The sequence below is a fragment of the Rhyacophila brunnea genome, unplaced genomic scaffold (assembly GCF_057557595.1).
Source record: "Rhyacophila brunnea isolate RB1 unplaced genomic scaffold, BYU_Rbru_1.0 scaffold_15, whole genome shotgun sequence".
NCBI classification, from domain to species: domain Eukaryota; kingdom Metazoa; phylum Arthropoda; class Insecta; order Trichoptera; family Rhyacophilidae; genus Rhyacophila; species Rhyacophila brunnea.
In genome coordinates, this window is record NW_028232806.1 from 34692140 (window position 1) to 34704689 (window position 12550).

At 36.1% G+C, this 12550-nt stretch overlaps 1 protein-coding gene across 1 annotated transcript in view; it reads left to right on the plus strand.

Annotated features, from left to right (window-relative positions):
• The window catches only part of Nox (NADPH oxidase), a 202229-nt gene extending 189939 nt beyond the window's left edge, over window positions 1–12290 (plus strand). Inside the window, exons 13-20 of the mRNA XM_085942785.1 lie at window positions 355–496; window positions 3670–3849; window positions 4996–5127; window positions 5219–5442; window positions 6859–6995; window positions 7133–7342; window positions 8572–8775; window positions 11587–12290. Coding sequence (XP_085798911.1) covers window positions 355–496; window positions 3670–3849; window positions 4996–5127; window positions 5219–5442; window positions 6859–6995; window positions 7133–7342; window positions 8572–8775; window positions 11587–11784 — 1427 coding nt within the window. The 3' untranslated portion in view covers window positions 11785–12290. The remainder of the gene's footprint in view (window positions 1–354; window positions 497–3669; window positions 3850–4995; window positions 5128–5218; window positions 5443–6858; window positions 6996–7132; window positions 7343–8571; window positions 8776–11586) is intronic.
• The last annotated feature ends 260 nt before the right edge of the window (window positions 12291–12550 follow it).

A 12550-nucleotide genomic window follows, 5' to 3' on the forward strand; every position in this document is an offset into this window, starting at 1 on the left:
AATTTGAGCATTTTTGTGTGTTTATTTAAGTTAATCTGAGGTTTAAAGCATATTTTGCTTAATTAGCATTCTTTTCTAAACACATTTAAAATGGGGTGAATAGAGATATAATATTGTTATCATCACCATGGGAGTTTGCTACAAGTATAAGGCAATTATTATATCTCCATCTACCCAGCAAAGTTTGGCTACTTGTTTTTTCTTGTCACAATTAACACTGTTTGGACAGTTTATATGGCGTGAAATTAATACCTATATTTTTATTTAAGTAAACGTTTTTTCCCAAAATTATTTTTAAGCATATGTACTATTAATCACACCTTTTTACAATACTAAAGTTTCATTTGTTTATAGACTACATGTGGCTGCACATCCGAGGAGTTGGCCAGTGGACGAACCGACTCTACGAGTGGTTCGAACATGAGCAAGAGCGACTTCACGCTGGAGAGGTTCCTGCCATTACTTCTTCCAAAAACACACCAAAAAAACAGAATGGGTATGTAAAATGGAAATATAAAAGGAAAAGTTTGTAAAGCTTTTAGTATCATGCAGACTTTCAGTAGTTTTCTAATATGGTTTTTGGATAATGGTGTTTCTGGTTCCAAATCCAGATAGTAGACAACTTTTTGATCGAACTGCAAACATAAGACTCCCCCAAATCAATCCACCACGTACCGTACCCGGTCTAAATCGGACATATCACAAGGCCCTATGCATGGATTTAAAGCGTAACCCGTTGCTTAATTCTCAGGAGTAGTAACCCAAAATTGATATCACCAAGCACTCTAATGTGTTTTGATCAAGGTCTGAACAAAAACGAACCATAAGTGCGAGTGAGAAAGCATTCGGCACGATTATATCTCCGCAATATGCGTTAGAGTCACTGGCGGCTCCCTGCTTAGGTCATTCGGTCATTGACCTGCCAAAATAAATACCTTACAATCGACATAATAATATTAATAATATGTGCAATGTCATATATAATAATATTAATAATAATCGGTGGATTTGAAATTATAGGGCGCGCGACATTGTGTTGACCCTGTCTATTGGGCTTTTTTTTGTTTGGGCGATAATTCCCCGAACAAAAATATTGTGTTCGCCGGCAGTTTGAAAATTGACCCAAATTGAATATTTTTATAAAATTTTATCTCTCGTTTCTCATATATAAGACAGAGATCGATATAACACAAAATACGAGATCGAAGCTTGTAACGGTGCGTGAATTACTGTAATATCGGCAATGCCCGAGTGTGAGACAAAAGATTTTTTCACCTAATTAAATGAAACAGAATGATAACACTGACTAGATAATTGGTCTCAAGACGCAACTGTGTATGCGGTTCGGATTCGTTGACAGGTTTTGACGAATGCCTTTGGTTATTTTAATCATATGTAAGGAGTTTTTGGTGCAGTTATTGCATATACACACAACGTTTGGTTTTTAGTGATTTATAACATTTTTGTGAAGCAGTTAGTACGCACGCAGTAGCAATTGAAGTCTGTGATACAATTATAATGGAAATGGAAGCACGATTCGCATCCAACGATCATCTCATTATATCTGATTTGTTCAATAAAGAAAATTACACTGATTTTAAAAATAATTTTCCCACACGTCAAGTAAATTTGATAAAACTGTTAGAAGAAATAAACATAATCAAGTTAAAAAATGAATTATTGGTGTTTTATCAACGAGATGATTTGCATGGCGCTAATAGTGCAGTTTCTCTTCTACATTTTTTACTCAGCAATAATTTCAACGAAACATTTTCCGAGTCGATCAAAGTTCTCCATTTATTTGCGTCATACCAATGACAACAGTTGAAAGTGAAAGATGTTTTTCCACTCTCAAAAGAATAAAAACCTTTCTACGCAATAGGGCCAAGATAGACTGACCGCTCTTGCAATGCTCAGTATTGAAAAAAAATATGTGGGAAAAATAGACAATTTTTATAATCGTGTGATTGATGATTTTTCAAAAAGCAAAGAAAGAAAAGTGGACCTAATTTACAAAAAATTATAACGCGTTGTGTGCAATTTCGGTTAACGATGGGTTGGCGTTATGAAAAACGGACATTTTTTGAAGAGTAAGTAGGTACCTACCTATAACAATTTCTAGCACTTATTCTATAATGTATAAAAAGTCAATTTGCAATACGTCTTTTCAGTATACAACGAAAAGGCAAATTAAAATAATATATTCAAAATTGACCTGCTAGCTTTTTCCGGATTAAGCCGCCAATGGTTAGAGTAAGATAGAATTTCTACAGCTGAATAAAATATTTTTTGTAAACATCACCGGTAAATATTTATTTGAATGACTATATTCATTTAAATACTGCGAGCACCTGTTGCTGAAATTTATTGTTTTTGTGTTAAATATAAAGTTAGTGGTAATTATTTTTAGTTAATTTAGTAAAAAATATGTTTAAATATGTTGTGTTTAAATTTGGTAGCCGTACTGAGAAGCAACATGATGGTATAACGTTTCATAGTTATGTCAATAATAATAAAATTTAGGTTCTACCTCAGAGTAATGATAATATATAGAGAACGCTTATTTTTCAGTAAACTGAAGCCGTGTTTCTTGCGTATAACGCACAGTTGAACTTCGATTTTATTAATTACCACTAACTTTATATTATCTAACACAAAAACAACAAATCTCAGCAATACGTACTCGCAGTTTTTAAATGAATGAATCAGTCTAATCCATTTTTAGCGGTGACGTCTTGAAAAAATATTTAATTCAGCCATATAAATTCTATCTTACTCTAACTCATAGTGCGGAGATATAAGCGTGCCGAATGCTTACTCACTCGTACTTATGGTTCGTTTTTGTTCAGACCTAGGGTTATACTTTTTGTTATATGCGAGAAACACGGCTTAAATTTGCTGAACAATACCCACTCTCTTTATATTATTACTATGAGGTTTTTTTCTATTCGATGTAATATATTTCTCAGGAGTGTTTTCGAATGATGTATGTAATTACCTAATTACATTAGTTAATAATAATAACATTGAGGTGCACTGTGCATTATACGCATGAAACACGGCTTCATTTTGCCGAAAAATACCCACTCTCTCTATATTATTACTCTGAGGTTTTGACTGAGTTTACATGACATTAAGTAAAGATTGCCTCTGGGAGAGGATGCACAGAGCAAGAAAAGTCCCCATATTAAGTAACTACTAATTTGCATATAAATTCTGAACAGTGATGAACCTACACATTGTTTGTTTCTTGTAACTTGCTACAGGGAAGTCAGAGAAGGCTCCATCTCGTCGCTGTAGGATTGGTTTCCCGAATAGACCAAATGTTCAGGAGACGAAAAACAAATTTCATAATCCTATATTTAAATACATGGAGATATTTAAATTGTTATTTTTACAGCATATGAATGATGTATTCATTACCATTATAAAGTAATTTAAAGAAAGGGATGGTTCTCGTCCAATTATATACAAAAAAACATTCTGCATTAAGAGGTCGATTTCGACAAAAACGGATATTCGGCAAACCAATCCTATAGCGACGATCTGGCAGGAGAAGGGTTTCTTCTACATCTTTGGCCAATAATGTGTTAAGAGTGTAATGTCATAAAAAATCCAATTCATAAACTAATTTGATTAATTCTAAGATTATAAAATGGTCGTTCACAGATTGGAGCATGGTATATCAACCAAAAACGGAAATCCTCCAGCCAATGGCAACGGAGTTCCGACAAAGAAGAAGAAGTCTTTGGAATTTGCAGCATTCTCCGGTTACGCCAACGATGCCTTCACCATCGATGAGAACAAAGAACTCAACAGAAAACTCGAATCCTTAACCCGAGGAGCCTCGTGTAGCTCTACAAGTATGTTCTCATATTATTATTTTTAAAAAAATAATAGTTTCGACCGAGAGTAGGTACTAAATGTAATTTTAATTGATTTAAATTTTGTACTATTCCATTTGAGTAGTTAAAATATTACTACATAAACATTTTTATATAAACTGTAGTCGTTGTCAGTGTGTATTTGCGATTGTTGAGTGCGCATAGTGCCTGAAGATGCGGAAAGGTGAAACCCAGGTCGCAAAAAATTACTCAAATGAAATTGTACAAAACTTAATTAGATCCATTAGAATTTATTGTTTTTGTAGTAATATTGAGATGCATCATCAACCTAGTTTAGATGGAAAATGATCATTGTGATCATGGCTTGATGTAGATTTTGTTGTGGCAGGAGCTACTGGTGCTGTGAGTACTTCAATCCAGCGATACTTTCAGAAGAAAATAATACCCTGTTTAGAGCGAAGCCACACGGGCGCTGCGTCGCGAGATCGCTGTATTCCGACTGCGAGCGGAAGTAAGGACACACCGCTGTTGCGAACTCACTCCCACTCGCAGTCGGAATACAGCGGTCTTGCGACGCAGCGCCCGTGTGGCTTCGCTCTTACACGTGCATGTATTTACTGTTGACAGTAAGTATTATCGCGGCCATAACAAGAAAATGTAGGGATAAACATGTACCTATTATCCTGCAGTAAAGTTGCAAGCTTGCATGCATGAATCGAAAAAGTTTGGAAGCTTCTGAATTTTCATGTGACAGTCGGGATTTTTTCGATCTGCGCCTATGCGAGTGATAAACCTGCCGGCAAAAAACGAATTATACTCATTTTGAGGTTAACCAATTTTCACTACCTACATGTCAAATATTACCGTAAAATGACAACATCACGTCTCGCTTACTCTTGAAGAATAAGATTGGTGAGACAGTCAGCACTTTTACATGTAAACAGTTATTGTCACGATAGTTTAAAATACGCACTATTGCTGCCAGTAAATCCATACACGTGTATAGGCGCTATAATGTTTGAAAGCATTTATTTTGCTTTGTATAATTTCATGGGAATTAAGGTTATCAAAAAATTAACAAATTAATTGTAGTTGTCGAGAACATTTCCATTTGATTAAACGTTACTTAATATTTTCTTTCTATAGGCAGTGCACCACAGCGAAAATTGACCCCCGAGAAGAAGTTAACCCTGCTTTTACTCCACAATAAAGCTCCATTGGAGAAATCTAAATCTATGCCGGATATCCAGACCAAGACAAAGAAGAGAGAAAGACTCATGGCGTAAGTGTATTGTGTCAATAATAATGAAGACATTTTAGTAACAGCACAGTAAAATAGCTCTCATTAATCTTCCCTTTAATTAATTATACAGTCTGCGAGAGTACACCCGTTCGGAGTCAGAGAAGAGCTTTGACGAATGTCAGATGAGACGAGCTCACTTGCAAGCCCTGGGACTGGCATACCTCAGCCCCCAAAACAAGTCACTGGCACAGAGCTTCCGTTACATGAGAACCAAACCGACCATCATCGCTTTTAAAACACCTAGCTTGGAGAACTGTGAACAGAAAGACTCATCCGTCTCCATGATTACCATGGGTAAGGTTACACACCAAACAATATGAAATTATTTACTTATTCATCTAAATATTCTACATAACGATATATAGTTCAGTACTGCCTATCGATGCATAAGCCGCAGTGGCGAAGGATGACTTTTGGAAAGAGGTAGGCTGTGGAGATCTGATAAAAATAACACACTTGTCAGGTATACTTACGACAAATAAGAAGATAATGAATGATTTTACTACTAATGAATAGGTACACACTAATGACAACGACACACTAATTTAATGAAACTTCAAAAACTCACTGACGACATGAAATTAAGCGATCAGCTGTTTAAATTACGTATTTTTTCAAAACATTTATACACATCAAAAATCATTAGATAAAAGTTCTTTTTATTTTTAAAAACATTCTATATTTATTAATATTCGATTAAACACCATAGAAATTATTTTTTTTCGGTTTTAGGCTCTGCGATCGGAGCTTACCTTAAGGTTCATACAATTCGATAGACTGGGCGGGGCTACGTGATGTAAAGTCCATATTATGAAAAAAATTGAGAATTATTTATAATACAAGGCATACAACACCTACGAATTAGTCATTCCTATACCGGCTCGCCGGTCACCACATCTAGATATATATATGTTCCATGAGGCTACATGCGACGGTCGCTAGGTAGTTCATATTCAACATCAGATCGATGTTCTTAGAAGGTTTGATTTATGGCTGTACAGTAGACGAGGCCAGTTTAGATGTGAGAGCTGGCTAATAGAATCTTTCCTTTCATAGGATGCATTGTTTTGCATTATAATTTGAATATTTTGGTTTCGGTACAAGTCGACCGTGTTTCGTATTAAAATGGTGTATGTATGTAATTAATAAAAAAAAATTCATCCATTGGGAATTCAAGTTTAAGGGTTTCTTTAGAGAGTGCTCAGGCATAATCTACGTACCTATGTAATTGACTGTTTGAGTGAATCTGAAATTATTGTGTTGATTTGCTTTGTAGCTTATGACAGATGCTAATAGTGTGAAGCTTGCTACAAATGAATGTGCGATGTGAAATGATTTAATTGTCTGAGTATAAGCAACTTCAACTTCACTTTTATGTATTTAGCGTTCGTCTTCTAGGTTTAGAGGATTTCTTCAACTTTTTGTGAATAATAGCATAACAGAAGGTGCATTTAATTATGGTTATAAACAATGTGTTGAATTGACTGTTATAAATTCTAGACACTTAGCGGCTAGCAGTCCAAAGACAATTAATAGGCAGAGGATACTTCTTCGAGATGTCAGCATTATTAGACTATATTATTATCACCAAATCTTATGCATTTTACATAAATCAAATAATTTCAATTTTCAATGATCTAGGTAGCTAGAACCATGTAGGTATTGAAATCAGTTTGTAATATTAATATCCATCGTCTTGCAATTTTCCAGCTCGTCGAAGATTATCCAAGACTTTGAACCCTGACAAGGATCCAGAGGAAGGTCAAACAGAGACTGCTGTAGTGGAGGTAGAATCACCAGCTGGAAAACCACCATATGTCAATTATCCTGTCGGGAAACCACTTGAAGTAAGTTTGTTATTCATTTGTAATAAACTATGCCTCACGATATTACTATGGCAGTATCTGTCTATTTAACGACACACGTTGAATGTAGAGCGAAGCTTTTAATACATTCGCTCTAATACTGATAATGTGTGTTTTAGATATTTTTAGACGGACCTTATGGAGCTCCTTCTTCCCACATATTCCGAGCCCAGCACGCGGTGCTGGTTGGCACAGGAATTGGAGTGACTCCCTTCGCCTCCATCTTACAGTCCATTATGCACCGCTACTGGAAGGCGCGTCACCGCTGCCCGCGTTGCAGGTTCAACTGGGCTAGCGAGATTCCACCCACTATTATGCACCTTAGAAAGGTAAGCCAAGAGAGTGTCACCCTAAATCTAAGGTTATACGCCTTCTGCTAGTACCAGAATTATCTTTACCACCCTATAAGTAGGCTTACCATATACGTCCCGGTATCACACGTTGGTCCCGGTGTCCCGGCCAGTTTGGAATTTTGACCCGGCTGTTATTCCGCATATTGGCATTTTTTGGGTTATTGCCAATAATCACTGCCATCTTTAGATTAATAAAGCCTGAGCATAACTTTTTGCACAAGCAACGAGTGGTCCACTGCCATCATAGATTTAATAAAACTCAGTCATGTCTCAGACAGCCATACAAAAAAATGCAACATTTCCAGTCGTTTTCCTGTCCCGTTCTATCCTGTGTCCTGCCCATACTTGTGTCTCATATGTGACATATACACCCGGCATGCTAAATCATTACTCAAATAATATCGTCCGTGCTACCCGCTTGACTGCCATACTATTTATTGAATACGTACTTGCAAGCAGAGTTTGGTATTCTATAATGGCTGAAGAGTATAAAATTGTTCTGTGATTATTGTCGTTTAGAATCGACTGTCACACTGACAAACGTCCTAGTGTATTATGATATTATTATACACAGAAGAAGTTTACTTACTTTGATCGTCACTTCCAATTATTAATACACAGAACCACTAAATCAGATGAACTCCAAGGTCTCCAAGGTCTCCAAGATACGTTAAAATAATCTGAAAGAAATCTGAAACTAAGAATACTCCCACAAGTGAACACGACAGACGTGCCAGTATGAGCACTCTATAGACAATGACAGGTCATCCATAGACAACGGGAGGGGCGGAAAGGTAGGACCAGTCATGAATATATCGGCTTTCCTCTTCAGTCGGCAATGCAATAATACATTATTATAATTGGCCGTAAACAGAAGACGCATTTTGTAAGTGTTACTAACAACAAATATAAAAGAAGTAAAACTAGCGCCTGTTGTTATATACTCGTACTTTTTACAATTGGAAGGTATGCACGTAAAACTGCTGGATTTTGAGCCTGTTCACGGCGAGACATCGGAAATGTTGACTAAAAAACATAATTTGAACAGTGCATCGTAATGACATTGATAAAAAGATTGCATTTTGTAGTGACAATAATTATTATTATAACACAAATTTTTTTAATATAAAAACATTTTACATTTTCCAGACTTGAAATTTTCCATAATTTGGTGATTTTAAATAAAGATAATCGGGATATTTCAGGTGGATTTCTTCTGGATAAACCGCGAGCAGCGTTCATTCGAGTGGTTTGTGTCCCTGCTGTCACAACTGGAGATGGAGCAGGCGGAGTTGGGCGGCGCCATGGAAAGGTTCCTCGACATGCACATGTACATCACCAGTGCCCTGCAACGCTGCGACATGAAGGCCGTTGGGCTACAACTTGCCTTGGATCTGTTACATGAAAAGGTGAACCTTGCTTATAGAAAAATTAATAGTATATTACGATTTTTACCCTCTAAAGCAGCGGTTTCCAACCTGGAGGCGCGATCTATTGCCAGGGGAGGCGCCAAATTTTTTTAATAAATTAATTTTTATACCATAATATCTACAAATAAAATATTTGGAGCGGAGAAATTTAAAAATGGCGCTTTTGCAAACGCTCTGTTTCGGTAATGCACAAAACGACCGCTGGTTGCATGAAAACAATAACCTCAAATTTAAATGTCACTCGTAGCTAAAGTGTCAACTGAAGCGTGTAGGCAGGGTGTGATATTGTTTTTTTAAATTGTTTTTGACGTGATTTCTTTAATATAATATAACAATAATACATGTCTTCACTTTTAAATGATTTCTACGCCAGATATATTGAAGCAAACAAAAATCTATTTCCTGAGTTCTTGGTTAGTTTGCTAATGCATTTTTCATATTATTTTATTAATAGTAAAAAAGTCGCCTGCGGCGCTGCTTTGTTTCAGAGCTATTAAATATTTTAAATATATGGGTGAAAGATCCTGGCCTGTGGGCCCTATTCAGTATGTGGAGCCCATGATAGAATCCATTAATTTTTGTCAATGAACGATGATGAATTTGGTTGACTTCTATTAAAATTGATTGTGGTAATAAACAAGCTCATTCGTCGCATGAAAAAAAATTAATTAAAAAATGAATTAAATATAAGTAAGTAGTAAAAACTTGTGTGTTAAAAAAGTGTCTGTATTATTTAATGAAATAAAGGGGGGGAGGCGCCAAGATTAGATTTTTTTTAAAGGGAGGCGTAGTAACATAAAGGTTGGAGACCACTGCTCTAAAGCGAAGCATATAATATGCCTTCTACCAGTGGCGAAGGGTAGAAGTAGGCTGTTGAGATCCGCCATAAATGGTGTATACGTCTTCATCAAGCTGTAAATTGATCCAGGCTGATATTTTTGTGAATCGTGAATGTGAATTTGAGCCAAACAATATTTAATATGCGACCCACTACCTTACCATGCAAACAGTCAGCCACTACTCCACTGCCGCGTTGAATAGTAACAATAGATATTCTATGAAATGCAAAAGAAATTCACCTTACCAGTGGAGCAGTGTTTTCAAAACTGTGGTATGCATTTTTTGATACTTTCGCACTGACTTTCATTCTTGTTTCTGTCACCATCATCAGCCTGGACCAATTTACAGCTGGATGAAGACGTCTCCAAGCTGATTCCATTTTCCCCACCCCTCTGTGTTGTGTTGCCACGTACTTCCCCAGAATTGGCTTAAACTATGTATTTAAATAAAGCAGGGGTAGTCAACCTGGTCCCTACCGCCCACTAGTGGGCGTTGCAGCTTTCATGGTGGGCGGTAGGGGTTTTAAAAACATTTTCATTATGTTTCCATAAAATTCCCAATGAAAATTTAAATTTCAGAAAATATACTATTTGTATCGCCCTCGCATAAGTTTAGTTCACGTTAGTGAAACTAAAGGGCGCTAAAATGCGACAGCAAACAAAAGAGCCTCGTCCCAGAATAGCGCGAAGAAAAAAGTAAATATAAATTCGATAGTGGTGGATATGAAAACCTACCTATGGCAAAATAAAAAAATGCCTGTCTTATATCGAAATATATGAAAATGATATTCAGTTTATTGATACCTTTCCCTACCTCACATCTTGTGGAATCAGGCTTTAGTGCTGTTAATCATATTATGACCAAAGAAAAAAACTACCTGAATATTTCTGAAAGAGGATACCTTCGTTTGTTCCTCTCAAAAATTGAGCAGGGTATCCAGGTTTTAGTTTCGCAGCATCAGTCTCAGGGATCTCATTAATATATTTTAATTGATTTAATTGATTAAATGTTATTTCATCAGATTTCATGCTTCTACGACATGCAAAGTATAAATAAAAATATAGATTTCACTACAGTTAAGTTGTTTTATAAAGATTTATTCTGCCAAACTTAGCGAAAGTCTGACATAAAGTATTTGGTAAGTAATTATTATTATATGCTTTAACTTGCTGTTAGGCACTCTGCTTTATAAATTTTATAAAGTAAGTAAGTAACCTACTTTATAAATCACCATTACAGTGGAACCGGTGGGCGGTTAGAAAAGTTTACTAACATAGATACATAAGTGGGCGGTAGCTATAAAATTGTAATACACACAGTCGTTACATACGGGTGCGAGTCATGGACGCTAAATGTGAAAGCAGCTGAAATGGTGGATTGCTTTGAGAGAATGATCCTGAGGCGGATATACGGACCCATGAATGATGGTGGGGAGTGGAGAATTAGGTACAACACGGAACTATACCGCTTATACCATGATTCAAAACTCTCCACCTTCATAAAACTAGGCTAAACTGGCTAAACAGGCTAAACTGGGCAGGCCATGTCCAGCGCATGCCTGAGTCACGGATACCGAAGAAGATCCTCGAAGTAAACCCAAAAGCCACGCACACGATGGGGTGACAACATTACAAAAGATGCCAACCAGCTGCTAAAAATCATGAACTGGAAAAGACGTGCGGAGGACGGCGGTGGAGGAGGCTAGGGTTTGACTTGAGCTGTAGCGCCATCGAAGAAGAAGAAGAAGCTATAAAATGGTTGACTACCCCTGAAATAGAGGATAGTTGGGTAAAAATATACATTGAATTATTGTGTTTGGCTCTCTAATATTTTCCATTGAATTATTGTCAGATGAAGAAAAATACATTTCAGATTCTGCATATTAAACAACAAAACATTCTTTACCAACCGATTTGCTCATATTTTTTTTTATTTCTTTAACATTTTTAGGAAAAGCGAGATTTAATCACCGGTCTGAAGACAAGAACAAACGCAGGACGACCAAACTGGGACAAAGTCTTCAAACAGATTCAAGACCAGAAGAAGGGCAAAGTCACCGTCTTCTACTGTGGACCCCCTCAACTCGCCAGAGTCCTGAGGATCAAATGCGACCAGTTTGGATTCAGCTTCAGAAAAGAAGCCTTCTGATATAATATACTATTTTGTTGTTTTATCGTCAATATTAATAAGTTAAGCTATTATTTTTAGGTTAGAATGGCTGCATGTTCTGAAGGAAAGTTGTTCGGATATCTTGTTATTGATTGTGTAGTGGGGTGGAACATGTAGTCGGCTTTGCACAACATTTTTCAATAACTAGATATAGGTACACATTTCGTGAGATTACTGCCAAAAGTTGGTAAGTCTCGAAATCATGTTATGGAGTAATAGCAATTTGAAGTTTGACATGTCCTCTAAAATCAGGCATAATGCTAATTTCTTTGTGCTTTTATTTCTAGCATACATATTTATATAGACACATAATCTGTTGTTAACTCTAAATACCTGAATAATCGACTTACCAAATTTTGGCAGGAACCTCACGATTATAAATATTTATGCACATAATATAATGTACCCACAAATTCTAAGGAATCATTCTACATATTATGATTATATTTCCACAGATTGGTAGTCACAATGGAGTAATTTTTACCGTTTACAACCCCTATAATATATCGATTTCACTAAGTTTACCTTCATCAATTATGTGCTGTTAATCTTTTTCTCCAATTGCTATTTTTTTTTTGTTAAAGTGTGCAGTGAATATTAGAAAATCTTCAGTAGTGGGCATTATTTAATAAGAATATTAAAATTAATCAGTGCTCCGCCATTCTTTTTTCTCTAGCACATCACCACTGATTGTTATACGAACTATTGTTTTTCAAAATTGCTTAATAATACAATGAATTTTTCG